Source organism: Bufo gargarizans, chromosome 2, assembly GCF_014858855.1.
Source record: "Bufo gargarizans isolate SCDJY-AF-19 chromosome 2, ASM1485885v1, whole genome shotgun sequence".
Classification (NCBI taxonomy): domain Eukaryota; kingdom Metazoa; phylum Chordata; class Amphibia; order Anura; family Bufonidae; genus Bufo; species Bufo gargarizans.
This window is the reverse complement of record NC_058081.1, coordinates 324,053,816-324,080,355: the sequence shown is the minus strand read 5'-3', so window position 1 is coordinate 324,080,355 and position 26,540 is coordinate 324,053,816. Positions and strand designations below refer to the sequence as shown.

Here is a 26,540-nt window from a genome sequence, read left to right as displayed (position 1 = left end):
AAAACACCCGATTTCACAAGGGGAATCTGCGGCTAGCCGCTCATTTCCTACTAGGCCATATGCCCAGGGGATGCCTACATCAGACAACCCCTTTAAGCTCCAGCACAGCTCTGCCCATGGTGGTAAACATGATCGAAACTTAAGGTCTGGAACTTATACATCATACACACTAGCAGAAACTATACAAAGCAGGCATTCATGTATTTCTACTCAACCCCCTTGTCACCAGCATAATACAAGGGTGCCCTCAGTGTGAAGCTACGTGATAACAAAATAAACTTTTACCGGCCCTTCTAAGTCCTCCACAAAGAGCTTTGTAAGGATCGGAGGAATGCAGTAAAACAATGGTAAAGGCGGCGCGGAGCCAGATCTTCAGCCAGGTATTAGGTAAGAATTAAAGCAATTCACGCACAGGACATTTAATTCAGCTGTTTCTTCAAGGATGTGTAGTATGTACTAATGCAAGTCATAGTCTGGTCAACAGCTGGCCGCTGACAACCTGATGACAAGTGCAAAGCCCTCAGCGCTTCAAATAACGTCAGCGCAGATCTCATTATCTGTGCACCCTGGCCTGGAACACAACATGTTGCTCCATCTCTAGAAACCTCTACAAGTCAAAACATGGACATCCACCAGGCCCTATGTAACAATTAGAACCGAGGCTACAATAGAAAAGCATTTTACTGAATATCTGTGGTCCCATGTGCTTCACTTATCTCCAAAGACAGGCACTGAAAGGGTCACAACATGGCTTAGAGACTATAGACAACCGTTTTCGGAATGGCTTGGCATTGGCGGTGGGTCTGACACTGTCATATCGTCATTTGATTTCTATGATTGGTCTGGGCTTCTAGCGACGGGAAGCAAGGCTCTTGTTTAGTATGGATGACTTTCCAACAATGACCCCAAAAAATTAAACACGCCAGATGAACCTTTCGTCATATTATCTGCCATTAGTCAGCATCTGTCACGTTCCTTTGACATGTACCGGCAATGCGGGTAGACAGAAACCTGTCTTTTTTGACCATTCAGAATCTCGTGTCCTGATGGACAACTATATTTTATATTAGACCTTATCTGAATTCTCAGTTATCGTGTCAGTCAGTCCTTGAATTGTCCTCTCTAGGGGTGAGCGAACTTCTGTTTTCAAGTTCGGCGTACAAGGTTCGGGTTACCTAAAAATTCCGTTATGGATTCCGCTGCCATAACTTATGGTCCATGGTAGTGGAATTTATAACGGAATTCTAAGATAACCCGAACCTTGTACACCTTGTTCGCTCAACACTAGTCCTCTCCTGTCCAGTTACTCAAAATTCTGGCATTCTCATCTAATAAATCTGATTCTGAAACTCTGGGTAACGGGCGCTGTAACTGCCCCCAGGGTCATTTCACATGGCGATTTTCAAAATACACGTGTAAAAAAACAGCACTGAATCCAAGCAGATTTTTATGCACCTGAAAAAACTAAAACAAAACACAAGTGTACACATCAAGTTTTTTTTTATGCTTTCTGTTACATTGAATGGGAAAAATCAGCGCCAATTCTGCCCAAAGATAAGACGTGCTGATTCTTTTTTACATGTGTAAAAAAAAGCAGCAAGTGCTACTTCCCACTGAAATGAATCGGAGGCCGTTTTGAGGCATTTTTTGATCTTGAAGCAGAAATGCTCCACAATCAGCGCCAAAAAACTGTGTGAACTGACCCTAATGGTTCGTCACTGACTTGCCTTTTAGAGGTGAACCCTAGTAGAAGTCATAGTGACAATTATACTCGTTATTATCTAGCTTTTCCAGAAACAGATAAAACTAAAAAATCTCAGAAGTGAAGCTTTTACAATGTGACAGAAGAAGACCACTTCTATTGACAAGTATTCCATACTCTATAGAGAAACCTCTATTGGTCAGAAACACACATTTTCTATAAAATTGACATTTATGACAAATCCACAGGATAGGCGAGACATATATGAGCACTGGGGACCCCACTGCTGGGATTTAAAATGATCACAGAGTAGGGGTCCCAAATCCCCCATTCCTTATCACTATAGCAGAGTTACTGGGCATGCACACTGATGTGCCACTCAAAGTCTATCGGACTGAAGAGACTTGGCAAAAGTACAGCGTGCTCAGGAACCCCCCATTCTAGTGATCAGTTGTGGCCCCACATATTTGGCAAGTTATAGTCCATTTAATCTGCATTACATTTTTATATCATCTATAAAACAAGTGACATCCCTTGTAAAGAACTAATAGGTACAGCTCTTACTTGTATTGTTGGTGATCTTTTGTACTTCTTGTCTTAGCCATGAATCTCTCTGCAAGTTTTTCCAGATTCCGGGAATACTCCATTTCAATTTCTGATTTCTTGCGGAAGAAGTCCTGGAGGTCCTGAAGGAGCTGAACCCTCATCTCGGTTTGTTGCTCCAAGCATTTTTGTTGTTCAACCAGCTGAGCTCTTATCTCTGCAAAAGAAAGACATGTATATGAATCCTCGCATCAAACGCCAAGTTCACCACCATGTGGACCAACACAGGAGGCTGGGTCATCCGATCACAATGTATACTCTTACTTGGTCACATGGCCTTTGTGCCGCTCTGTCCCATTGAAGTAAATGGGACTGAATTGTAATACCAAGCACAGTCACTATACCAGGGGTCAGCAACCTTTGGCATTCCAGCTGTTGTGAAACTACAATTCCCAGCATTCTCCATTCATTCCTATGGGAGTTCTGAGAAGAGCAGAGAAAGTATGCATGTTGGGAGTTGTAGTTTCACAACAGTTGCTGACCCCCTGCATTATACCATGTAAGCTGCAGTATACTTTGAACAGGCTACAGCACTCGTCCAGGAGCTGGACCTTCTCTGATCATTGACTGATAATCTACTATGTCTATAGATTATTAACATTTAAACCTTGAAAGACCCGTTAAGGCCCTATTCACACAACCGTTTTTTGGTCTCCATCCGATCTGCATTTTTGCGGATTGGATGTGGGCGGATTCATTTTAATGGGGTTGCAAAAAATGTAGACATGTCTGTTCCGCAGTCCCGCAAGAAAGATAGAACGTGTCCTATTCTTGTCTGTTTTGCGGACAAGAATAGGCATTGTTACAATGGATTTGCTAAAAAAACAAATAAAAATAAACCACAGATGCAACACAGACATCATATGAATTTTTGGAGGATCTACGTTTTGCTCCAGCAACTGGAACAGCCTGCTGGATCATTTTTGCGCTAGCCTTAACGTCCGATTCTCAGAAAGATATCAGTGAAAAAAACATCCGTTGAAAAAAATGGACCGAATGTAGCACAAGACCATTGCATCATATGCTCAGAAACCACCAAGGGTGAGTAAATGAGCATTCCAAGTATTAACAGTGCAAGGTACACAAGATTAGCTGTAGCATAGAAAATGACATCCGAAGTGGGTGGCCCTGGTACAAAGCAATGCCAGCTACACAAACCATTTGACCTTGAATGTTTTACATTACATCTTAAACAAACAGAAATCATCTGCACACAAACACCTAATAATACACTAAAATATAGCAAACGCATTTCTACCCCCAGACAAGAAGAAGCAAGTCTTGACTGTCTTGTCAGGATCACAGCTGTTCACGCAATAGACTTCAAAAGTATTTAGAAAAAACCCTTACATATTCAGATTTCCCCTTCTTAATACGCCAACTGGCACAGACAACGTGGCATGTGTTAATTTACATGTAGTGCGTGTGCTTCTAAAATAAGCAGTTCACCGGCAATATGGAAGGCCAGTCTACTTTCCAAAAACAAATTCTACAAACCCTCCAAGAGCAGAAAATGCATGTCTCACTACCAAGTGCTACAGTATCTTGGTGGCTGACAGACCATATCTGGAAGCACACGGACAAGCTCTAAGAAGCCTACACACACAAAAAAAAAATGGGGAAGGCAATTCGAGGATAGAAAGATCACAGGCTCATCAATAAAAACAAAGCCCAACACCAGTCACAGTCTAATCTGTGCTTCTGGCAGATACCACCACTACAACCATGCAAAGTTAACCCCTTGGCGCTGCAGGTATTTTTTTTATTTTATTTTTTGCTTCAAGTTTTATTTTTCTCCCTGTGTTTAAAGAGCAACCATTGAAAAGGTGTTTTACTCTGTGAGACGTAGCCTTTATTAGAATCAGTAAGAAAGCGATGTATCATAGAAAACAGAGGGGTAACTAGAACGGACTGGGCCCCAAAGCAAAATTTTTCAATGCCCTCCACCTCCCAGCAGTTTTTTCACCACCACCACTCCTGCGGCTTGTTAAGATCGCTCTTTCAGTCGAGGCCCGGCAGAGGCTCTGTCCGTTTCCTATAGTGCAGGCATGTCCAAATTGCGGCCCTCCAGCTGTTGCAAAACTGCAACTTCCAGCATGCTGGGATAGCTTACAGCTATTAGGGCATGCTGGGAGTTGTAGTTTTGCAACAGCTGGAGGGCCACAGTTTGGACATGCCTGCTATAGGGTCTCTATATAAAATGTAATTGTATAATACTGTTGATGGAGGACTGTCAATAAAATCTTTCAGTCCTCCTCCTGCGTGGACCCACGTCGGATTTCGGGCCCCCAAGCAGCCGCTTCGCCGATAGAAGACATGCTAATAAACTAAGAATGGAAGAATATTTGTAAGTAGAACTGTATGAGCCTAAATCTCCTAGTGCTAAACCTTCAGAAATGCTCGCCTCAATAGATCATCGTATGTATAATATGTGCTGCTCAGCAGATATGACCCTCTCTAGACCCTAAAACTTACAGCCCCTATGCATTTCCTTTTTTGACACATTGTGAAAAAGGAAAGACAAGGTAGAGAGTATCTTTAGGGCTCATGCAAATGAAGATGCTCAGTCCGGGAAGCACAACCCATTTATCGGCTACATCTCCCATATTTAAGATGGCTCCTTTGACCAGAACTTACGGTATCATAGTGATTTAAGATACAGTGAGCTGCTATCTAACCACAGGTCTGTTGCACAGTACTCACGACGCACAGGTCATGCTTCCCCGACCGAGCACAGTGTGTGTATGAGCCGCTAATCTCGTCCATACCTCACGTTTCCCCTTGATGATTCAAAAAAGACTAAGTTTCTCCATGCAGGATAAGTAGGATGACATTTTATTAGCTGAAACATTTATGAATGGTTCTGAGGATATGTCATCAGTATTAAAATATTTTTGTGGCAGTTGTTAATGCAGTTTTTTAAGCTAAAGCTAGAAGTGGGTTGGAAGGGAATGAGAAATATAAAAGGAAGGACTTATTCTTCTCATTCTTGCGTTATCTGTTCCTGGCTTAGGCTCAAAAAACTGCATCAAAAAGTGCCACAAAAAGCTATAAGTGACAACACACAAATACTTTAGCCTACAGAAAATAAACTGGTATGGGAATTTTCAAACCTATCTCAAGATTATAATTGTGAGATTGTACGGCAGAAAGGTTTATGAAAGTCAAAGAAGTTTTCCCCAAGCATATAGAAGAGAGAGCTGAGGAAATGCAAGAAGCCTGTAATATTTCAAACAGATAATTTAAAGTACTACCCATGACATTTGAAATGCCCAGCGGAAAGTAGTCAAGGTCTCCATGTTTCCCCGCACACAGATCTGAAAATTACTGTTTGTCTTATAAGACACAAAGGGATGCACACTGTGCAGTTAATGAACAGCTCGACGGGATGCTGATGTTCTCTCATTGTAATATTTTCTACCATGCTATTCAATGTACTAAAAGATGCCAACCTCTAAATCACATTGCCTCAATAGCTTTCAGAGTTTTCTTCTTTTAATATATGAAAAAGATACAGGAAATGTGAGTCTTTGTTTGTATTACAACCTGGCCTGTAAGCCAAGACCTCCATCCTCCTTCTGAAAAGTAAGTTTACAAGCCACAAAAATCCATGTAGCTGTCAGCAATATAAAATCTGTTCATTTTGGATGGGTCACTGAAATTTCTGCAACAGATCTGCAGCATGTAAATACAACCCTAGAAACCACATACCCATCTGGAAGTACAGTGACATTTCACTACATGTTGAATGGGACAAAGCAAGCCTTGTAGCCTATCAGAGGTCAACGAATGAGCCACCATCAATGGTTCAAAAGTATCTCCGACTAATGTATATGAGATTTTATAGATTGTAAGCTCTTGTGGGTAGGGTCCTCTACCCCTCTGTACCAGTCTGTTAATAGTTTATTGTATTTTTATATTTGTGTAACCCCGGCTGGATGTACAGTGCCAATGAATTAATTAAGCTTTAAAATTATTATTATTATTATTATTATTATGAGCACCCACATTAGTCCTCCCCATTGACTTTCCTTCCAAACAGTTGTAATCCACGATTGGTTCCTCTCACCTTTTCTTGTTCTTTGCCTTTTACTATTTAAGGTCTAGTAGAAGTCCAATCTACCACTCCTTCCTTCTTTGTGTACCTTTTATCCCCCAAAAGTGAAACAACTACTGACGCATGCCAACCTGATTGAATTAAAGGACCCTTTACACAAGCCGAGCATCTTAAAGATAATCCTATGAACATGCGTTATCGATTATCTAGCACTGCAAATGTACTGCCGATTACTCGAAACGCTCATTCATCGGGTAATCCGATCGTTTGTGCAGACACAAAAATTGTCATTTGCTTGCAGCAGATTGTGCGGTGCAAACACATCAGCAAACAACTAGTCACTGTGGGGAAGAGCAATGTGATTAGCGATCGCTCCTCCCCATGCTGTGAAATAGATCGCTGCATGTAGATGCACCAGTCTCCTCCACCAGTGAGCACTTCCTTCTTGGTAATCTGCTGCTCTGTAGTCACATGTAAAGGGACCTTTAAGACAAACCTCATTAGAAGGACTTTAATTAAGCCGACTTCCTAAATTGCCCACAGTGATGGTCTCCATAATTTGGGAGATTTTGTCTAGAGAGTTGAAAGACCTAAGATTCTCCCCTCATTGTCCGCATATGTTAATTTGTTTCCAAGTGTCTCTAGCCTTGGCAGCTTTCCCTGAGTAAAATCTTCTACATAACACTGTCATGCTTCCATTTCTCTGTTCTAATGCAGCTGCAGTATAAAAATTAGGTTGATTTTAAAATTCTGACAAACTTTGATAATGCCTAAAGAACATGAGCACATACAATTTGGGAATAAACCGCTAGGGCCTCTTTCACACGAGCGATATTGATTGTGTAAGGATCTGTTCAGGGAAGAACTGATGGTGCACAAAAGTTCAGTTTTTCTGCGATTGCGTTCAGTGTGTGCATTTTTCCCCCGTCTGTAAAGCCCCTTTCGCACGGGCAAGTATTCCGCGAGGCTGCAATGCGTGATGTGAACGCATTGCACCCGCACTGAATCCTGACCCATTCATTTCTATGGGGCTGTTCACATGAGCGGTGATTTTCACGCATCACTTGTGCGTTGCGTGAAAATCGCAGCATGCTCCTCTTTGTGCGTTTTTCACGCAACGCAGGCTCCATAGAAGAAGGGAATGGGGTTGCGTGAAAATCGCAAGCATCCGCAAGCAAGTGCGGATGCGGTGCAATTTTCACACACGGTTGCTAGGAGACGATCGGGATGGAGACCCGATCATTATTATTTTCCCTTATAACATGGTTATAAGGGAAAATAATAGCATTCTGAATACAGCGCTGGAGGGGTTAAAAATAAAAAAATATGATAATTTAACTCACCTTAATCCACTGGCTCGCGCAGCCCGGCTTCTCCTTCTGTCTTGATCTTAGCTCTGTGTAGCAACAAGGACCTTTGGTGACGTCACTCCGGTCATCACATGATCCATCACAAGATCTTTGTTGCTACACAAAGCTATGATGAAGATAGAAGGAGATGCCGGCTATGCGAGCAAGTGGACTAAGGTGAGTTAAATTATTATTTTTTAACCCCTCCAGCGCTATTTTACTATGCATTCTGTATTCAGAATGCTATTATTTTCCCTTTATAACCATGTTATAAGGGAAAATAATACAATCTACAGAACACCGATCCCAAGCCTGAACTTCTGTGAAGAAGTTTGGGTACCAAACACGCGCGATTTTTGTCACGCGAGTGCAAATCACATTACAATGTTTTGCACTAGCGCGGAAAAATCGTGGGTGTTCCCGCAACGCCCGTGTGAAAGGGGCCTAAAGCATGCATCTTTCACGTGCATGAAAAATAACAATCTACATCTGTGTGAAAAACAACGCTCATGTGCACAGACCCAGTGAAATGAATGGGCCAGGATTCAGTCCGGATGCTATGCGCTCACTACACAAATCCAGATGGAAAGTAAGAGGGAGAGCAGCCAATGGCAGGCGGGGACAGGGACGAGCCTCCATACAGTGGATGTTTTTTAACCGCATACGGGGAGAAGCTGCAGCAGCGGTGCGGGGACCATGAGTAGAGCAGGCAGCCAAGTAAGTATACGTATTTATTGTGAGGCACCCAGGCGTATGGGGGAGATTTTTATAGTCTTGGATAACCCCTTTAACTTATCCCCTATCCACAGGACAGGGATAAGCATCTGACTGGTGGGAGTTCTTCTGCTGGAAAACCCACCGATCAAGATAACATGGGTCTTGTTCCCCCCAAATGAATGTAGTGGGAGGTTGAGTAACCAAGATGCTGCTCCATTCTCTATGGGACTTCCAGAGATACAGTGGGGGAGACCCAAAGTCTATTAGTTTACATCATAAATAGCACCTTTTCAGTGGAACGATAGGGGTAAAATAGCAAATGAATAAAACTAGTAAGTGACATGATTTTCCACTTAAAGGGGTTGTCAGTGTTTAATACTGATGACTTTCTCAGGAAAGGTCATCAGTATGTGATCGGTGGGGATCCCACACCCGACACCCCTGCCAAACAGCTGTTTAAAGAGGCTGTGGCGTCCCGCGAATGTTACGGCCTCTTCGCAGCTTAAAAAGCATAGTGCTGTCCATTGGATATCAGCTGTGCTTGGTATTGCAGCTTAGCCCCATTCACCAAAATGGGACTGAGCTGCGCCTAGCTCATGTGACCGATGAACATATCACTGGTCTGGGAAGAGGCTGCAGCTCATGTAGCGCTATAGTCTCTTCAAACAGCTGATCGGCGGGGGTTTTGGGCATCGGACCCCACCAATTAGATAATAAGGATAGGTCATCAGTATGGCTACTTTCACACTTGTGTTTGGTACGGATCAGTCATGGATCTGCACAGATGGATCCGTTCAGATAATACAACCATCTGCATCCGTTCAGAATGGATCAGTTTGCATCATCTTTAACATTGTCAAGACGGATCCGTCTTGAACACAATTGTGCCAGATTGTCATAGAAAATGGATCCGTCCCCATTGACTTACATTGTGTCTCAGAACGGATCAGTTTTGGCTCAGTTTCGTCAGACAGACACCAAAATGCTGCAGGCAGCGTTTTGGTGTCCGCCTCCAGAGCGGAATGGAGACTGATCGGAGGCAAACTGATGCATTCTGAGCGGATCCTTTTCCATTCAGAATGCACTAGGTCAAAACGGATCCATTTAGGACCGTTTGTGAGAGCCCTGAACGGATCTCACAAACGGAAAGCCAAAACGCCAGTGTGAAAGTAGACCATTAAAACACACAGACAACCCCTTTAAGCTCTTATACAATAAGTCCAAAAAAAGTCATGTTTATTTTATGTCTAGAAAAAAATTATGTAAAATGCCATCTCAACCTCTGTGTCCTTATCTGACCTCCATATAATAGTTTAAACATAAAAGTTTAAAGCTAAAAATATACAAACAATACCAGCATTACTGTGAAATACCAAAAGACAATTCTAAAAAGTTCTGAGAGTCTACAGATAATACTGTGTGTGTTGATATTTCCAAAAGCGATGTTATGACTGGGGCTTCTGGGAATACTACAGCTGCTGGAGCACAAGAAGCAGAGAGAAATTCAAACAAACACAAAGCGATCAGCAAAAAACGGCCAAGTTTACAATACGTGCACTAATGACTTTTAGCCAAAGGTCTTTTCTAACAATGACGAAAAGCAATGAAAAGTCAGGCCAAGAAATAAGTGAATGGCTATGCAAACTGCTAAGTTGTCTTGGTAAATGTGGAAGGACCAATCCCTCAATTTATTTTCTTTTTATGCCCCAAGGTAAAAAAAATAAAAAATATTTATATAAAAATCGTTTTTTAGGCCAAAAGAGCATTGGGGTCTTCCAGAGACGCGACTGTTCATGTGTTGCTACTCAGAAGTGTAACGGTGCATGAACAGTTGCTGCTACAGTAGCAGAAACTAAATATTGCATTGCTATACGTATTAAAAAAACCTTCAGTTAAAACACGCTGAGCAGCAATTACAGTCTCCGGTCTTCTTGGGTATGATGCCACAAGGTTTGCACACCTGGATTTGAAGATTTTCTGTAATTCTTCTCTGCAGATCCTCCCAAGCTGTCAGGTTGGATGGGGACCGTCAGTGTAGGGGTGGGCGATATAGGCGATATAGGCGATATGAATTTGGGCCACGATATGGATTTTCGCCATATCGCCTATATCGCCGGACCGCGATATGATCGCGCGCACCATGTTCTGAGCCGGCCGGCACAGCGGAGGGAGGAGGAAGGAGGAGGGAGTCCCTCCCTCCCCACTGTGCGCGGCTGCCGCTGAACACCAATGAGGACCGAGGAGGAGGAGGGGAGGGACTGTGGCCACTGCACTACCAATGAATGTGCCGGCCATATCCCTCAGGGTCCCCCTCCTCCCACCCATCATTGGTGGCAGTTTGCAGTTCCGATCGGAGCCCCAGCAGTGTAATGCTGGGGCTCCGATCGGTTACCATGGCAGCCAGGAGTCACGCTGCTGAAGTCCTGGCTGCCGTGGTATGTTAGTGAGCAGAGAGCAGCGCATTATACTCACGTGCGCTGTGGCCGGCGGTCGCTCCTTCTTCTGTCTGTGCGGCGGATAGCTAATGCTTACAGCATTAGCAATGCGCCGCACAGACCTATGAGAAGGAGCGACCGGCGGCCACAGCGCACGTGAGTATAATGCGCTGCTCTCTGCTCACTAACATACCATGGCAGCCAGGACTTCAGCAGCGTGACTCCTGGCTGCCATGGTAACCGATCGGAGCCCCAGCATTACACTGCTGGGGCTCCGATCGGAACTGCAAACTGCCACCAATGATGGGGAGGGGGACCCTGTGGCCACTGCCACCAATGATTAATACTGGGGAGGGAGGGAGGGGGGGTTTGCGTTACCAGAGGGGGCAGATCAGAGGTTGGGGAAGGGAGGCAGATCAGAGGCTGGGGAAGGGGGGCAGATCAGAGGCTGGGGAGAAGATCAGAGGCTGGGGAAGGGGGGCAGATCAGAGGCTGGGGAAGGGGGGCAGATCAGAGGCTGGGGAAGGGGGCAGATCAGAGGCTGGGGAAGGGGGGCAGATCAGAGGCTGGGGAAGGGGGGCAGATCAGAGGCTGGGGAAGGGGGGCAGATCAGAGGCTGGGGAAGGGGGGCAGATCAGAGGCTGGGGAAGGGGGGCAGATCAGAGGCTGGGGAAGGGGGGCAGATCAGAGGCTGGGGAAGGGGGGCAGATCAGAGGCTGGGGAAGGGGGGCAGATCAGAGGCTGGGGAAGGGGGGCAGATCAGAGGCTGGGGAAGGGGGGCAGATCAGAGGCTGGGGAAGGGGGGCAGATCAGAGGCTGGGGAAGGGGGGCAGATCAGAGGCTGGGGAAGGGGGGCAGATCAGAGGCTGGGGGGGGCAGATCAGAGGCTGGGGGGGGGCAGATCAGAGGCTGGGGGGGGCAGATCAGAGGCTGGGGGGGGGGCAGATCAGAGGCTGGGGGGGGGGCAGATCAGAGGCTGGGGGGGGGCAGATCAGAGGCTGGGGGGGGGGCAGATCAGAGGCTGCCGCCATGGTCAGCTCCCTGCTGTTGTGTGCACTATGCACAGGGCAGCAGGGAGAGTGTAAAGTCCTATTCACCCTAATAGAGCTCTATTAGGGTGAATATGACAAGGGTTCTAGCCCTTAAGGAGGCCAATAGTTAATAAATAAAAAGTAAAAAATAAATAAAATTTAAACACCCCCCCCCACAATATAGAAAACAATATATCGCAATATATATCGCATATCGCACATGCTTAAAATTATATCGCAATATAGATTTTAGGCCATATCGCCCACCCCTACGTCAGTGGACACCCATTTTCAGGTATCTCTATTGGCTTCAAGTTAGGGCTCTGGCTGGGCCACTCAAGGACATTCTCAGAGTTGTCCCTAAGCCATTACAGTGCTGTGTTGTCTTTGTGCTTAGGGTCATTGTCTTTTTAAAAGGTGAACGTTCGGCTCAGTATGAGGTCCAAATAGCAGTGGGTCAGGTTTTCATTAAAGGGTTTGCCACTTCCGTAATATTAATGAACTAGCCTCAGGATAGGTAACCAATATCAGATCTGCGGGGACCCGAGTGCCGACATCCCCACTGATCAGCTGTTTGAAGAGACCGCATTGCTCATGCGAGTGATGTGTTCTCACTATTTACCTGCTCGCTGTTGACACTGCAGCGGCAAACAACTCCACTGTCCCCATTCACTTCAATGGGACGGCTCCTTCCTAGTTACTGAAGATATGTTAGCAATATTACAAAAGCAGTCAACCCCTTTAAGAATTTTTCTGTACTTTGCTCCATTCAGCTTTCCCTCAACTCTGCCCAGTCTCCCTGTCCCAGCCACTGACAACTACCCCCTGCTGCCACCACCATGCTTTATTGTAGGGATCATAATCCTGGTCTCTACCAGCAGTTCCTTCCTCCTCATGGCTTGGTTTTTGCTCTGATATGCATTGTCACCTGGAGACAAAGACAGGCATGTGTCTTTCCAAATCATGTCTAATGACCTGAATTTACCACAGGTGGTCTCCAAACATGGTGTAGAAGCATCCCAAAGATGATCAAGAGAAATAGGAGAGCCTCCAGAGCTAAATCTCAAGTGTCATAGCAAAGGATTCATGCTAAATTGTAGTTTTTCCTTTTTAATACACTTTCAAACATTTCTAAAATTTTCTTTTCACTTTCTCATTATGGGGTATTGAGTGCAGAATGATGGGGGGGGAAACATTATTTTTTTTGAAATTTTATTTTAGCAAAAGGCTGCAACAAAAAATGTGAAAACAGTGAAAGGGTCTGAAGACTTTACAAAAGTCGAGATGAGTAAAGATCAGTACCAGTAACGTTCAAATATAAACACAGAGAGCAAGAAAACAATCATGATTAAAGGGGTATTCCCATCCCAGCCATTCACGGGGGAGCCAGAGCTAAGGAAACAGCGAAACACAGCCCCATGGTTGTTTGTTACTCATGGCATCCTGGCTGAGATGGGAATGCCCCTGTAAGTTGAGGTCATCTTTTTATCACGAGTGTACGTTCATACGTCTAAACTAGGGATGAAACGTCTGAAGTCTATTCGCATAAAACTTCTTTATAATACTGTACGGAGCAGGAGCTCTGTACAGTATTAGAATATATTGACTCAGTTGAGCCGAAGTTATTGCTTTGCGAAGTCTCGCGAGACTTCGCGCAATAACTTCATAAATTAATTTGTACTGTAAAAAAAAATATTTCCCAAACTTGGAAATGTTGTTTTACATAGAAATTAATTTATAAAGTTATTATGTGAAGTCTCGCGAGACTTCGCAAAGTAATAACTTCGGCTCATAGGAGCCAATACATTCTAATACTGTACAGAGAGCTCGCTTTATACAGTATTCAAATGAAGTATTATGCGACTCGACATCGGATGTTTCATCCAAAGTCGATTCGCTCATCCCTCATCTGGGCAATTAACTGTTGACCTTTTTGGAAGAATTATCTTCCAAATGTAGGCGGCAGTGTAGGATACAGTAGGTTATCGATAATGGATCAGTAGGGATCACACACCTGGCAGATCCACCAATCAGTTGTGCTGACCAATGCCAGAAACATAACAGCAGTGTACTGTAAAGGCCGTAGTACACCTGCCGATTTTTCGGCAGATGATAACAAGTAGTCGCTCGTTCATCAGGCAATTGTGATTTTTAAGCACACTTAAAAATGGTTTGGCAGTGACAGATCATGATGTTTAATTACGATCTGACGCTGGCAAACCACTATACAGCATGGGAACGAATGATGGCATAGAGTTATCGCTCCTCCCCTTGCTGGAGAGGAGATCGCTGCATGTAATAGCAGTAGTCTCCTCCACTAGCTAGCAGGTGATTGCCAGTAGGAAGCTCTTCCCTCCCAACAATTGCTTGCTCAATCGGCCTGTGTAATACATGCAGGGGCGGATTGGCCCTAGACCTTACAGGGACATTTCCCAGTGGGCCGAGTCCTCCTCTCTGCCGCTGACCAGGTACATAATGAGCTCTCAGCAATAATTAACGCTGTGAGAATCAGGTACTCATATACCCAGCTAGCAACCGCACTGCCGTGAATTCAACTGCTGTGGATCAAACCTCACCTGTTACGCCCCCTGCCCTATTTCTTAATCAGAGACAACTGGAGGAGGAGGAGGACAGTAAATGCAACTATTGATGGCTACCACAGAGGGACAGCTTTTGGGACAGTATATTGTGCTACACTGTGGCATATGGTTCTGATGGGACGGTATTTTGTGCTATGATATTGCTGACCCGCTGACTTGTGTTGCTCCCCTACAACATGGGTCTACTTTGAGAATTTTCTTTTCCAGGGCCACTTTAAGTTCCCAGTCCGCCCCTCAATACAGGTTTAAGTCAGCTCCCATTCAAGTAAATCTACAAGCTGGAAAACCCCTATAAAGATATCTAAACACTACAAAATCCGTTAAATTATGTCTACGGTATGGATAAGTAACTTAAGTTGAACAGATTCATAATGCTGCTCATAACAGGGAAAAACGGAAAGAAAAAAAAAAGAAGAACAGATGAATCATATAGACGAGGTGTTTTCAGTCAGTTTTATCTACGTCTGGTAGTTGTACAGCTGGACAGACTCCTGGTATGAGCTGTAAAACTATAAATCCCTATGGTCAAATAAAGAGGCAAAAAACAACTGTATGTCACGATTCCTCCTCAACTTACGAGAACGGCTTCACATTACCAGATAAAGATAAAAATACCTTGTGCCAAATAAGCACATAAAGCAGATGAAACAACTTTATCCAAAATCCACTTACACTAATGCAGATAATGGAGAAACTAGACTCAAAAAGTAAATGCTAGTGCCCATAGGTAAAAATACTAGTCCTTTCAAAGTCCATTACGTCTATTTAGTGGCATACTCCTTTCTAATATTTCTCTTATACCTAATTAAAAAAATAAAATAAAAATTGTCTCACAATGACAAGCCCTGTCCATATGCCTTCCAAATGGAGTCTGTGAGCAACATGTTGCATATGTAACCCAGCATGATGCCTGGTGGGGCTTGACAAGAATATTAAAAATAGCTGGATAGCCAAAAACTGCATTTAATCCAATATACAGATGAGCTTGATGCCCATGGGCTCTGCCGCTGTACTGTTGAAGCCTCTCCTATTGGTGACTGACAATGCCAGGTGTCTGAATTCTGCTGTCGCCTCGCACTGTAACCACACGCCTTTCAGTTCCTAGTAAACTGGGATGGCAGCAGGTCATGTACTGCGACGGTGCTGAGGTTGTAATGCACGGCGCAGGACAAGATTACAGGGCGAGGCATGCGCAGAATTCAGACACCTGGGCCTGTCAAGCACCAATGGGAAAGAAGGGCGTCAGCAGTATAGCTGCAGAGCTTGGCTGCACGGAAGGGCTAGGTGCCCACCCTCAGTGCACTTAGGAGCTCATTTGTATACTGGATTAAAAGCAAGTTACAGGCTGATGCAGCAATAGGTTTATTCAATAATGGAAGCGTTTAAATACCCTATTCAAGCCCCACCAGGTAGTATGCTGGGTTATTACATATGTAAAATGTTGCTGACAAACTCCCTTTAGAAGGAGGGGGCCCTCTCTTACTGGTTGATTCAAAATACAAAGTAGGCCATTTGCTAGTATGACTGGCATGTAAGACCACCTTTTTCCCTGCAGCAGCCAACATACACTCACCTAAAGAATTATTAGGAACACCATACTAATACGGTGTTGGACCCCCTTTTGCCTTCAGAACTGCCTTAATTCTATGTGGCATTGATTCAACAAGGTGCTGATAGCATTCTTTAGAAATGTTGGCCCATATTGATAGGATAGCATCTTGCAGTTGATGGAGATTTGAGGGATGCACATCCAGGGCACGAAGCTCCCGTTCCACCACATCCCGAAGATGTTCTATTGGGTTGAGATATGGTGACTGTGGGGGGCCATTTTAGTACAGTGAACTCATTGTCATGTTCAAGAAACCAATTTGAAATGATTCAAGCTTTGTGACATGGTGCATTATCCTGCTGGAAGTAGCCATCAGAGGATGGGTACATGGTGGTCATGAAGGGATGGACATGGTCAGAAAGCCTGTGGCATTTAAACAATGGCCAATTGGCACTAAGGGGCCTAAAGTGGGCCCAGAAAACCTCCCCCACACCATTACACCACCACCACCACCAGCATGCACAGTGGTAACAAGGCATGATGGATACATGTTCTCATTCTGTTGACGCCAAATTCGGACTCTACCATTTGAATGTCTCAACAGAAATAGAGACTCATCAGACCAGGCAACATTTTTCCAGTCTTCAACAGTCCAATTTTGGTGAGCTTGTGCAAATTGTAGCCTCTTTTTCCTATTTGTAGTGGAGATGAGTGGTACCCGGGGGGGCTTCTACTTTTGTAGCCCATCCGCCTCAAGGTTGTGCGTGTTGTGGCTTCACAAATGCTTTGCTGCATACCTCAGTTGTAACGAGTGGTTATTTCAGTCAACGTTGCTCTTCTATCAGCTTGAATCAGTCGGCCCATTCTCCTCTGACCTCTAGCATCAACAAGGCATTTTCGCCCACAGGACTGCCGCATACTGGATGTTTTTCCTTTTTCACACCATTCTTTGTAAACCCTAGAAATGGTTGTGCGTGAAAATCCCATTACTGAGCAGATTGTGAAATACTCAGACCGGCCCGTCTGGCACCAACAACCATGCCACGCTCAAAATTGCTTAAATCACCTTTCTTTCCCATTCTGACATTCAGTTTGGAGTTCAGGAGATTGTCTTGACCAGGACCACAACCCTACATGCATTGAAGCAACTGCCATGTGATTGGTTGACTAGATAATCGCATTAATGAGAAATAGAACAGGTGTTCCTAATAATTCTTTAGGTGAGTGTATATGGAAGTGGTTATCACTAATGCCAAAAAGAAAAGTTGCACAAGAGCAAGCATCCATGGATGAACTGACATATACAGTATCTCACAAAAGTGAGTACACCCCTCACATTTTTGTAAATATTTTATATCTTTTCATGGGACAGCACTGAAGATCTGCCACGTTGATACAATGTAAAGTAGTCAGTGTACAGCTTGTATAAGGGTACTTTCACACTTGCGTTGCTTGATTCCGGCAGGCAGTTCCGTTGCCTGAACTGACTGCCTGATCAGGCAAACTGTATGCAAACGGATGTCATTTTTTCTGACTGATCAGGCATTTTTCAGACTGATCAGGATCCTGATCAGTCAGAAAAATGCATTGCAATACCGGATCCGTTTTTCCGGTGTCATCAGGCAAAACGGATCAGTTTTTTTTTTTTTTTTTCATTTTTAAAGGTCTGCGCATGCGCAGACCGGAAGGACGGATCCGGCATTCCGGTATTTTGAATGCCGGATCCGGCACTAATACATTCCTATGGAAAAAAATGCCGGATCCGGCATTCAGGCAAGTCTTCAGTTTTTTTCGCCGGAGATAAAACCGTAGCATGCTACGGTTTTCTCTTTTGCCTGATCAGTCAAAACGACTGAACTGAAGACATCCTGATGCAAACTGAACGGATTACTCTCCATTCAGAATGCATGGGGATATGCCTGATCAGTTATTTTCCGGTATAGAGCCCCTGTAACGGAACTCTATGCCGGAAAAGAAAAACGCAAGTGTGAAAGTACCCTCACAGTGTGGTGTGCCCTCAAAATAACTCAACACACAGCCACTAAATTGTGCCAAAAGTGTCAATATTTTGTGCGGCCACCATTATTCTTCAGCATTGCCTTAACTCTCTTCGGTATGGAGGTCACCAGAGCTTCACAGAATCTCTTCCACTCCTCCATGACGACATCACGGAGCTGGTGGAAGTTAGAGACCTTGTGCTCCTCCACCTTCCATTTGCGGATGCCCCACAGATGCTCAATAGGGTTTAGGTCTGGAGACATGCTTGGCCAGTCCAGCAACTTTATCCTCAGTTTCTTTAGCAAGGCAGTGATCGTTTTGGAGGTGTGTTGTTATCATGTTGGACCATGCTCTGCTTCAGTATGTCACAGTACATGTTGGCATTCATGGTTCCCTCATTATAACTGTAGCTTCCTACAGTCAGCAGCACTCATATAGCCCTAAACCATGACACTCCCACCACCATGCTTGACTGTAGCCAAGACACACTTGTCTTTGTACTCCTCACCTGGTTGCTGCCACACACGCTCGACCCCATCTGAACCAAATAAGTTTATCTTGGTCTCATCAGACTACAGGGCATTGTTCCAGTAATCCATGACCTTAGCCTGTTTGTCTTCAGAAAACAGTTTGTGGGCTTTCTTGTTCATTATCTTTAGAAAAGGTTTCCTTCTGGGATGACAGCCATGCAGACCAATTTGATGCAGTGTGCGGCGTATGGTCTGAGCACTGACAGGCTGACCCCCCTCACCCCTTTAACCTCTGCGGCAATGCTGGCAGCACTCATACGACCTCTGGATATGACGCTGAGCACGTGCACTCAACTTCTTTGGTTGACCATGGCAAGGCCTGTTCTGAGTGGAACCTATCTTGTTAAACCACTGTATGGTCTTTGCCAACATCCTGAAACTAAGCCGCAGCACGTCTTCTTATAGCCTAGGCCATCTTTATGTAGAGCAACAATCCTTTTTTTTCAGATCCTCAGAGAGTTCTTTGCCGTGAGGTGCCATGTTGAACTTCCAGTGACCAGTATGTGAGTGTGTGAGAGCAATAACACCAAATTTAACACAGCTGCTCCCCATTCACACCTGAGACCGTGTAACACTAACGAGTCACATGACACCGGGCAGGGAAAATGGCTAATTGAGCACAATTTGGCCATTTTCAATTAGGGGTGTACTCACGTTTGTTGCCAGTGGTTTAGAAATTAATGGCTGTGTGGCACTGTTATACAAGCTGTACACTGACTACTTTATATTGTATCAAAGTGTCATATCTTCAGTGCTGTTCCATGACAAGATATAATAAAATATTTACAAAAATGTAAGGGGTGTACTCACATTTGTGAGATACTGTATAAATCATGACTAAGGGCTCCTTCACACTTGCGGCAGGACGGATCCGGCAGGCTGGTCTCCCTGTCGGATCCGTCCTTCCGCTGTTTCGCCGGACCGCCGCTCCGTTCCCAGTGACTATAATGGGGACGGGGGCTGAGCTCCGGCGCAGCACGGCGAAAGCCGCCGGACTAAAAAGTCGGACATGCAGGACTTTTTAGTCCGACGGCTTTCGCCGTGCACCGCCGGAGCTCAGCCCCCTTCCCTATTATAGTCAATGGGGACGGAGCTGCGGTCCGGCGAAACAGCGGAAGGACGGATCCGACAGGGAGACCAGCCTGCCGGATCCGTCCAGCCGCAAGTGTGAAGGAGCCCTAAAGGCACTTTTTACACTGCCTGATGTCCGGGCGGTCGTTCACGATAATCTGCCAGTGCAGCCGATCACCCGATGAAAAACGCTCAGCAGTTCTTGATGCAGACAAGTAAATTATTATTCCTGGGCAGCAGGTTGTGCTGTACAAACGCTCTGCTGCCCAGAAACAATGCAGCTGTATGAGGACGAGTGATGGCAGTAGCCATCCCTTATCTTGTGGTTGAGATTGCTGCATGTAAATGTAACGCTTCGCCTCCACTGAATGAGCAGCCAATTGTTGGGAAGGAATGGCTGCAGGTCAGAACATATAAATCAGCCATGATATAGCTATTAGACATCCATTTACATTCCTGCATGTGTTCTTGGTAGGTAAGAGAGAGGAAGCCACTGGCAGACTCCTCTGGTGGTGGCTTTTCTCCCCAAGAACAAAATCAGGAGGCCACAGAGTTCCAAGAGGGAGAGTCACAGGGGTGGACCCATTCTCCATGACCCTATTCTGAATGGCTGCCCCAGCACAACCTCATAGTCACTCTCTGCACATATTGTAGCTACTATAGTCCATTTTCAATTTCAAATTATTTAACTTCAAAAAAAAATTATACAGGGTGGCCCACGAAAGGTAGCCCGCCTCCAATATCTCCAAATCAAACTGCCTAATAGTAAATCTGTCTTAGTTACCCAAAGCAACCAATCAGAGCTCAGCTTTCAGGTCCTACAGGGCTCTTAAAAAAAATTAAAGCTGAGTTCTGATTGGTTGAAATGGACAACAGATTAACTATTAGGCAGTTTAATTTGAAGATATTGGAGGCGGGCTACGCTGTACAATGGATATCAAAATGATCTTTTCACCAAAATTTGCCAATCAGCAGGGATTCCATTATCAACTTATTTTGTAACTTGTTTTTCTCAGTTTCCAAAGCTTGTCCTTTGCAGGTAAACGTCAATTTTTTTCCCTGTATAAATAATTTATAGAAACAGACTGGTTCAAGGGATTACCATAATACAGATCACACCATTCTACATGGACTTCTAAAGAATAATGTGGGCTGTCACACTGAAGTAGTGCAGTAGGGAAACTTGCTAAAAAGGAGACGGGTAACAGCAAGTGAACTAAAAGAAAGCAAACTGCAGTAGATGTTGCATTAAGGGCGCTCTTACATGTCCAGCTTAAAGGGACTCTGTCATCAGATTTGTGCCCTACAAGCTAAACATATGGCCATGTCGGTGCTAATAACATGAATCCTAAACTGCCCTTATTAAACCTGCTTGTGGCTCCATTAGCCCAAAAAACAGATTTTTATAAGCTGTCACTCACCTACCTAAGGTGCCCAAGGGGTTTTGCGTTAATCCAGTATGCCCGCCTGCACCCCTCGCCGTCTGGTGCCCAGCGCCGCCTTCCTCACCTCAGCGCCGCCTCCTCAATCCACCCGTCCCTCTGCCAGATCCTGCGCTTGCGCATTAGGCTCAGCCTGATGCGCTGCGGACTCCTGGCAGCGCCGGCCTGATGCGCACTTCGCTCAATGAAGCCGCTGCCAGGAGTCTGCGGCGCATCAGGCAGGTTTAATAAAGGGCAGTTTAGGATTCATGTTATTAGCACCGACATGGCCATATGTTTAGCTTATAGGGCACAAATCTGATGACAGAGTCCCTTTAAGCTGTGGCTATCGCTCACTGCTGTGCCGCACCTGGACTCTACCTTTCAAGTGGCAGCCCAAGTCTGGCACCCTTGACTCAAGCTGCATGTGTAATAGCACCCTAATAGTCTATCAATCTGTAGTTCAAAGGAATACTTTACATCGGGTTTGCGATTTCTTGCATCGGGAGCCACGTCTGACACGTTTGTTTCAAGTGGCAAGTCCAGGTGCTGCCCGGCAATTAGCGGTAACCACAGTGATGTGCCCATTATTGAGGCTGCACTTTATTATCATCCTAACTAATGAGCAGCACCTGATTCCCACAGTAAGGAGTTCCCTGTAATACTTAAAGGGGATGCCTCATTTAGAAAACCAGTCAAGTACCCTAAAGGGCAATTCCAAGTTAATATGCAGGACCCCTAACCATTAGCCAAAGTGGAGAAGGCCTCTCGCTTTGAAGGACCCTATACATCCACACAGTACACAATCGTCCTTCTGCAGTAACACATTATTTTAGGGTTTCAAATACTACATAAGAGATGCAAAACCATGAAATCTTCCATACTTTTTTCACACTTCCATTTTTGTTGTTGCTACTGCATCTTATGACTGATGGAGCAGCACTGGAAGAACTGCAGGTTGAGGGCATCTTGAAGGACTGTTGTACAGCTCATCTCATATTTCATCAGCAGTGCATTTGTGCCTTCTCACTATGCAAGACTACCACTTTCATTTACTTTAAAGGCCACCTCTCACAAAGAGAAAAAAAAGTTCAACTTCACCAACCATGACTAAAGAGTTAATTCAACATGATGTGATCGACTCTGACAGCGACATTATGAACAATTTGATGTGCCACTACCAGCTCTAATCCCTTGATAAGAAAACGCTAAACGCGTCTAATATTATAAGCTTCATTTCCTATCAGATAACCTAATTGCTGGATTGAACGTGAAGCAGCAGGGACCATCCCAGAAGGCGCAGACGTTTTAGATGTTAGAAGAGGCTTGAAGTCGTGGTGATGAATACAGTGCACATGGGCTGCTCACAGGCCTACATAAAAAAGGTGGTAAATCAGCAGCGCTTTTATATAGGCGGCCATACCTGTAATATATCATTATACAGACGGCATCAGAAGAACCGCAGAGCAAGTACATCACAGCAAGCTCACCTGTAAACATAATATCTGCTCCTAAAATAGAGATAATTAAATTAGAAGCGTGGGACTGAACACGGGGACAAGACGTAAAGAGAACATGGTATTTGAGCTGCAGGCACCAGGTTATAGAGCAGATTGATATATAGTTTTATCGAAAAAGATTCAGTATAACTTCTATTTCATTCATTTAAATTCCTGCTCCTTCTGGGCTTTGCAGTCCAGGAGACGGTCCTATCGGTGACTGACAGCTATCTGTGTATACACAGCCATAGAGGGAAGGCTGTCATCACTGATAGGGCCAACACCTGGACTTCAAAGACCAGAATGAGCAGGAATGTAAATGTATAAAATACAAGTTATACTGAATCATTTCCCCCTAAAATTATGTATCAGAAGGAGCTGAGCAGATTGACCCAAGGTATATAGAAGGTTGAATTTTGACACTCTTGTCAGGTATCACGCTTATCCTAAGAAATGCAGAGAGATGAAAAGGAAAAGTTAACTGGATTTCCAAAATGTCCACTCACAAGTTTCGGTTGTACCCTGTGCAGTGCAGAGCACATAATACATTGAACGCAATGATTTGTACATAAAATTATTTTCGATTAGAGCTCAGATGACAACAGCTAAAATTAAGCCAAAGCCAAGATGTCATGTCTGACAGAGGAGATAAGCACGCCATCTGCAGCAGGCACAGCGAGGGGCATTTATCAATGTTTTACGCCACTATTGCAGTATTAAAGTCGCAAATCACACACGCCATATTTACTCTATAATTTGCAACTTTCTGAGCATCTCATCACTTTTCTAAAGTGTCAATAAAAGAAGGCAGAGGAGGGCGGCCTAATGCAGCCCGTCGGATTGACTAGCTGACCTAGTCAGCTGACGTATGGACTGCCAGAGATGCGCCTAATTTATTAAGAGGCATCTTCCTAGTAATAAATTGGGAGCATCTTACTTCAAGACTGCTGTATGGGAACCCCAGTCTCGGTGACTCTTCCCTGGTTTGTATCTTGTGTCTTTAGTGCAGGGGTGGAATACTGGTTTGAAATAACGGCAGCCTGTATACTGCAGATAGGATTGAGGGCCCATTACCATTGCGTATCTCTATTATATGAGTAATTCTGATGAGAAGTACGGTAGATAAGGAAATCTTCCACAAATATCCCAAACAGAACGCATTCGGGTCACCTTTAGCTCTCCAAAGGTAAACCCATGCTTTACATTAACAGTCATTTACTTATTAGAAAACGCACAGCTTGTCAATATGCAATTACTATTTCTTTCCAATATATCAATAAAAAGGACTAGAGATTTAGTGAAATCACTGGCCGCACGAGGACAAATCCGCTCTCTAAAGAGATATTGGGCAGTTTTTCATCCAAACGAAAAACCCTCCACTGGCTCCAGATTTATGGTGCACACTGGATTAAAATATTAGAAACAGATCTGTAAAAAGCTGCTCTGACAGCAGAAGGCCTCATGCACATGGCGGTAGAGCTGGTCCATGTCCGATCCGCATTTTTTGCAGATCACAAGTGGAACCATTCATTTCTAAGGGTCCGCAAAAAATGCGGACTGCATGCTGATGTCATCCACGTGCCGTCCGCATCTGTGTGGCCGGTCCTGCAAATTATAGAAAAGGTTTGTTTTGGGGAGATGAATAGCTATTTCTACTGATGGGAGTTGTGCGAAATACACAAGGCCAATATCCGTATTTTGCAGATCGCAAAATGGATATGGACGTGTGCATGATGCCTAAGTGGGACATAAAACTCATGTGTGGTATTTTTAGCGGCAGGTCCTCAAATTATACTATCAGAAAAAGTAAGCCTTCTCTCAGCAAACCTAGCACAATGCTGTACATAGTATTGCGGCTACACTTGGTATCGCAGCTCAGACCCATTCACTTGCATGGGGCCGAGCTGCTCCTAGGCCATGTGACCAATGAACATGACATCACATGACCTAGGCTAAGCTGCAAGAAGGCCGCGGCGCAACTGCAAGGGCCAGTGCCTTCTGAAACAGCTGATCGGTGGGAGTCCGACACCCAGGACACCGCGGATCAGATACTGATGACCTATCCAGAGGTAAGGTCATCATTGGAAAGGCTCGGAAAAGCCCTTTAATATGCAGCAAAAATAAAAACACATTATGTTGGCACAAAGTAAGCCTCTAATGTTATAAATCTGCCACATTTTTAGACGTACTCATCCAAATCTTCCCTATCGTGTTCATTTACACAGTGCTCTAGATCAAAGGCTAAAACTGGAAAACCTACATGCAAAAATAAAGTCGCTATGAACCAGTGTATGGACATATACTTCCACCAGACAAAATCCTGGGCAGAGCAACAAATCATCGGCAGGCCGGTGGCATCCCATGTGCCATGTATTCTGAGCCTACTTGAAAGGAACACTGTACAGACATGCGTCAGATGAGAATATTCCTCAGCATGACCCAGGCCCTGGAAAAAGCCTAAAAGTGGCCACATGTTCTAGGCAGGTCTAAATTGAAAAGAGAATTAGGTGGGGCCAGCAATACCGTAAAGCAGAACACTATACCTCCCCAGCAGAACCAAATACCACAGTACAGCACAAAATACTGCCACCCACGCCACAGCATGAAACTGTATCATCGTCCTGAGGACAGCAATACAGTTGAATTCAGGAAGACTCTTGCGGATGCTGTACTGGTGCCTAAGTGCCTGATGCTCCTACATTAATTAATGCTGAGCGCATCAGATCTTTTTGCACCTGGCTGGAGACCAGGAAGGGGGCTTGGGTGGCCCTCTCGGTATCGGCCCAAATTACGCTGTAGGATATATGACCAGTCCGCCCGTGGCTTGACCCATTCCTTTGTGTGAAGAATAGACGCTTAGAGCAATAGCTCTCAGTGTACAGTGCATGTCAGTGTCTGCGGGTTTTTACTTTTGAAGATAAACAAAATGTATCTGTGCTTGTTTGTTCAATTGCTTGGAAGCTGCTGGTCTCTGTGCACTGCGCATGTTATGTGCACATCAGCACACCCAACACCAGTGTCTGGACTGGAGACAATTTCCTGTCTACATATAAAGTTCATCCTTCAATCTAGCCGCCTCGGGGCTGACAAGCCACAGAAAATCTCATTACAACAGCACCGAGACAACCACGGCTATTACACCAAACCAAGACGGAGAATGAAACAAATGCTGCACTGAACAGAGAATATAATATCCTAACAGTGCAGAGACGTAGCTCTAGAAAATGGAAATCATGAGCACAATGATACATAATGCAAATATATGAGATTATTGTATGCTGAATATACCCCCAATTATAGCAATCGTTTTACACAAATACCATTTTTGAAGCTACTCCAAAAAAACCCGGGTAAGGGGCCTTTTACATTGGCTGAGGATCCGATCCGGCCAATTTTTGGGAATGAACATTCGTACAAAACACTCATTCCCAATAATTGACTTGTGTAAAAGTGCCGCCGATCACCCAAAGAGCAAGCAAGTGCCTGTTTGGTGCTCATGTGGCACCTTAAACGGGGGGGGGGGGGCTGCTAACATTATGATGGGGCATGAACAATGTGAACGGTTTTTGCTTTTTGTTTAGTTAATGAGCCATTGCACTCACCCATACATTTCCACTGCCATATATAATATGGAGTTTGCGCAACACAATATACAGCAAGCTTCACATGATGTCTTGAGACACATGAAGGGATGGGCTACAAGTAGCAAGTACTAGCTTAGGCTTCATGCACAAAGCAGTGTCCGTATTTTGACAAGATCCGCAAAATATGGATACCCTGCGTGTGCATTCCATCAATCGAAATGGCTGTTCCCCTCCTGAAAATGGACAAGAATAGGACAGGTTCTAGAATTCGCATAATGGCCACGTGGATCCAAACACAGATGTGTGCATGGCCCCATAGAAATCAATGGGTCGGTGTGCTATCTGCAAAAAATGTGGATAGCACACGGATGAAAAATATGTTGCATGCATGAAG

The 26,540-nt window shown here is 44.6% G+C and overlaps 1 protein-coding gene across 2 annotated transcripts in view; it reads right to left on the bottom strand.

The window, feature by feature from the left end:
- SRGAP1 (SLIT-ROBO Rho GTPase activating protein 1) overlaps positions 1–26,540 on the bottom strand; it is a 234,171-nt gene that overhangs the window by 168,913 nt on the left and 38,718 nt on the right. For both annotated transcript variants that reach the window (XM_044280541.1, XM_044280542.1), the window contains exon 2: positions 2,267–2,462. In XM_044280541.1, the coding sequence (XP_044136476.1) occupies positions 2,267–2,462 (196 nt within the window). The remainder of the gene's footprint in view (positions 1–2,266; positions 2,463–26,540) is intronic.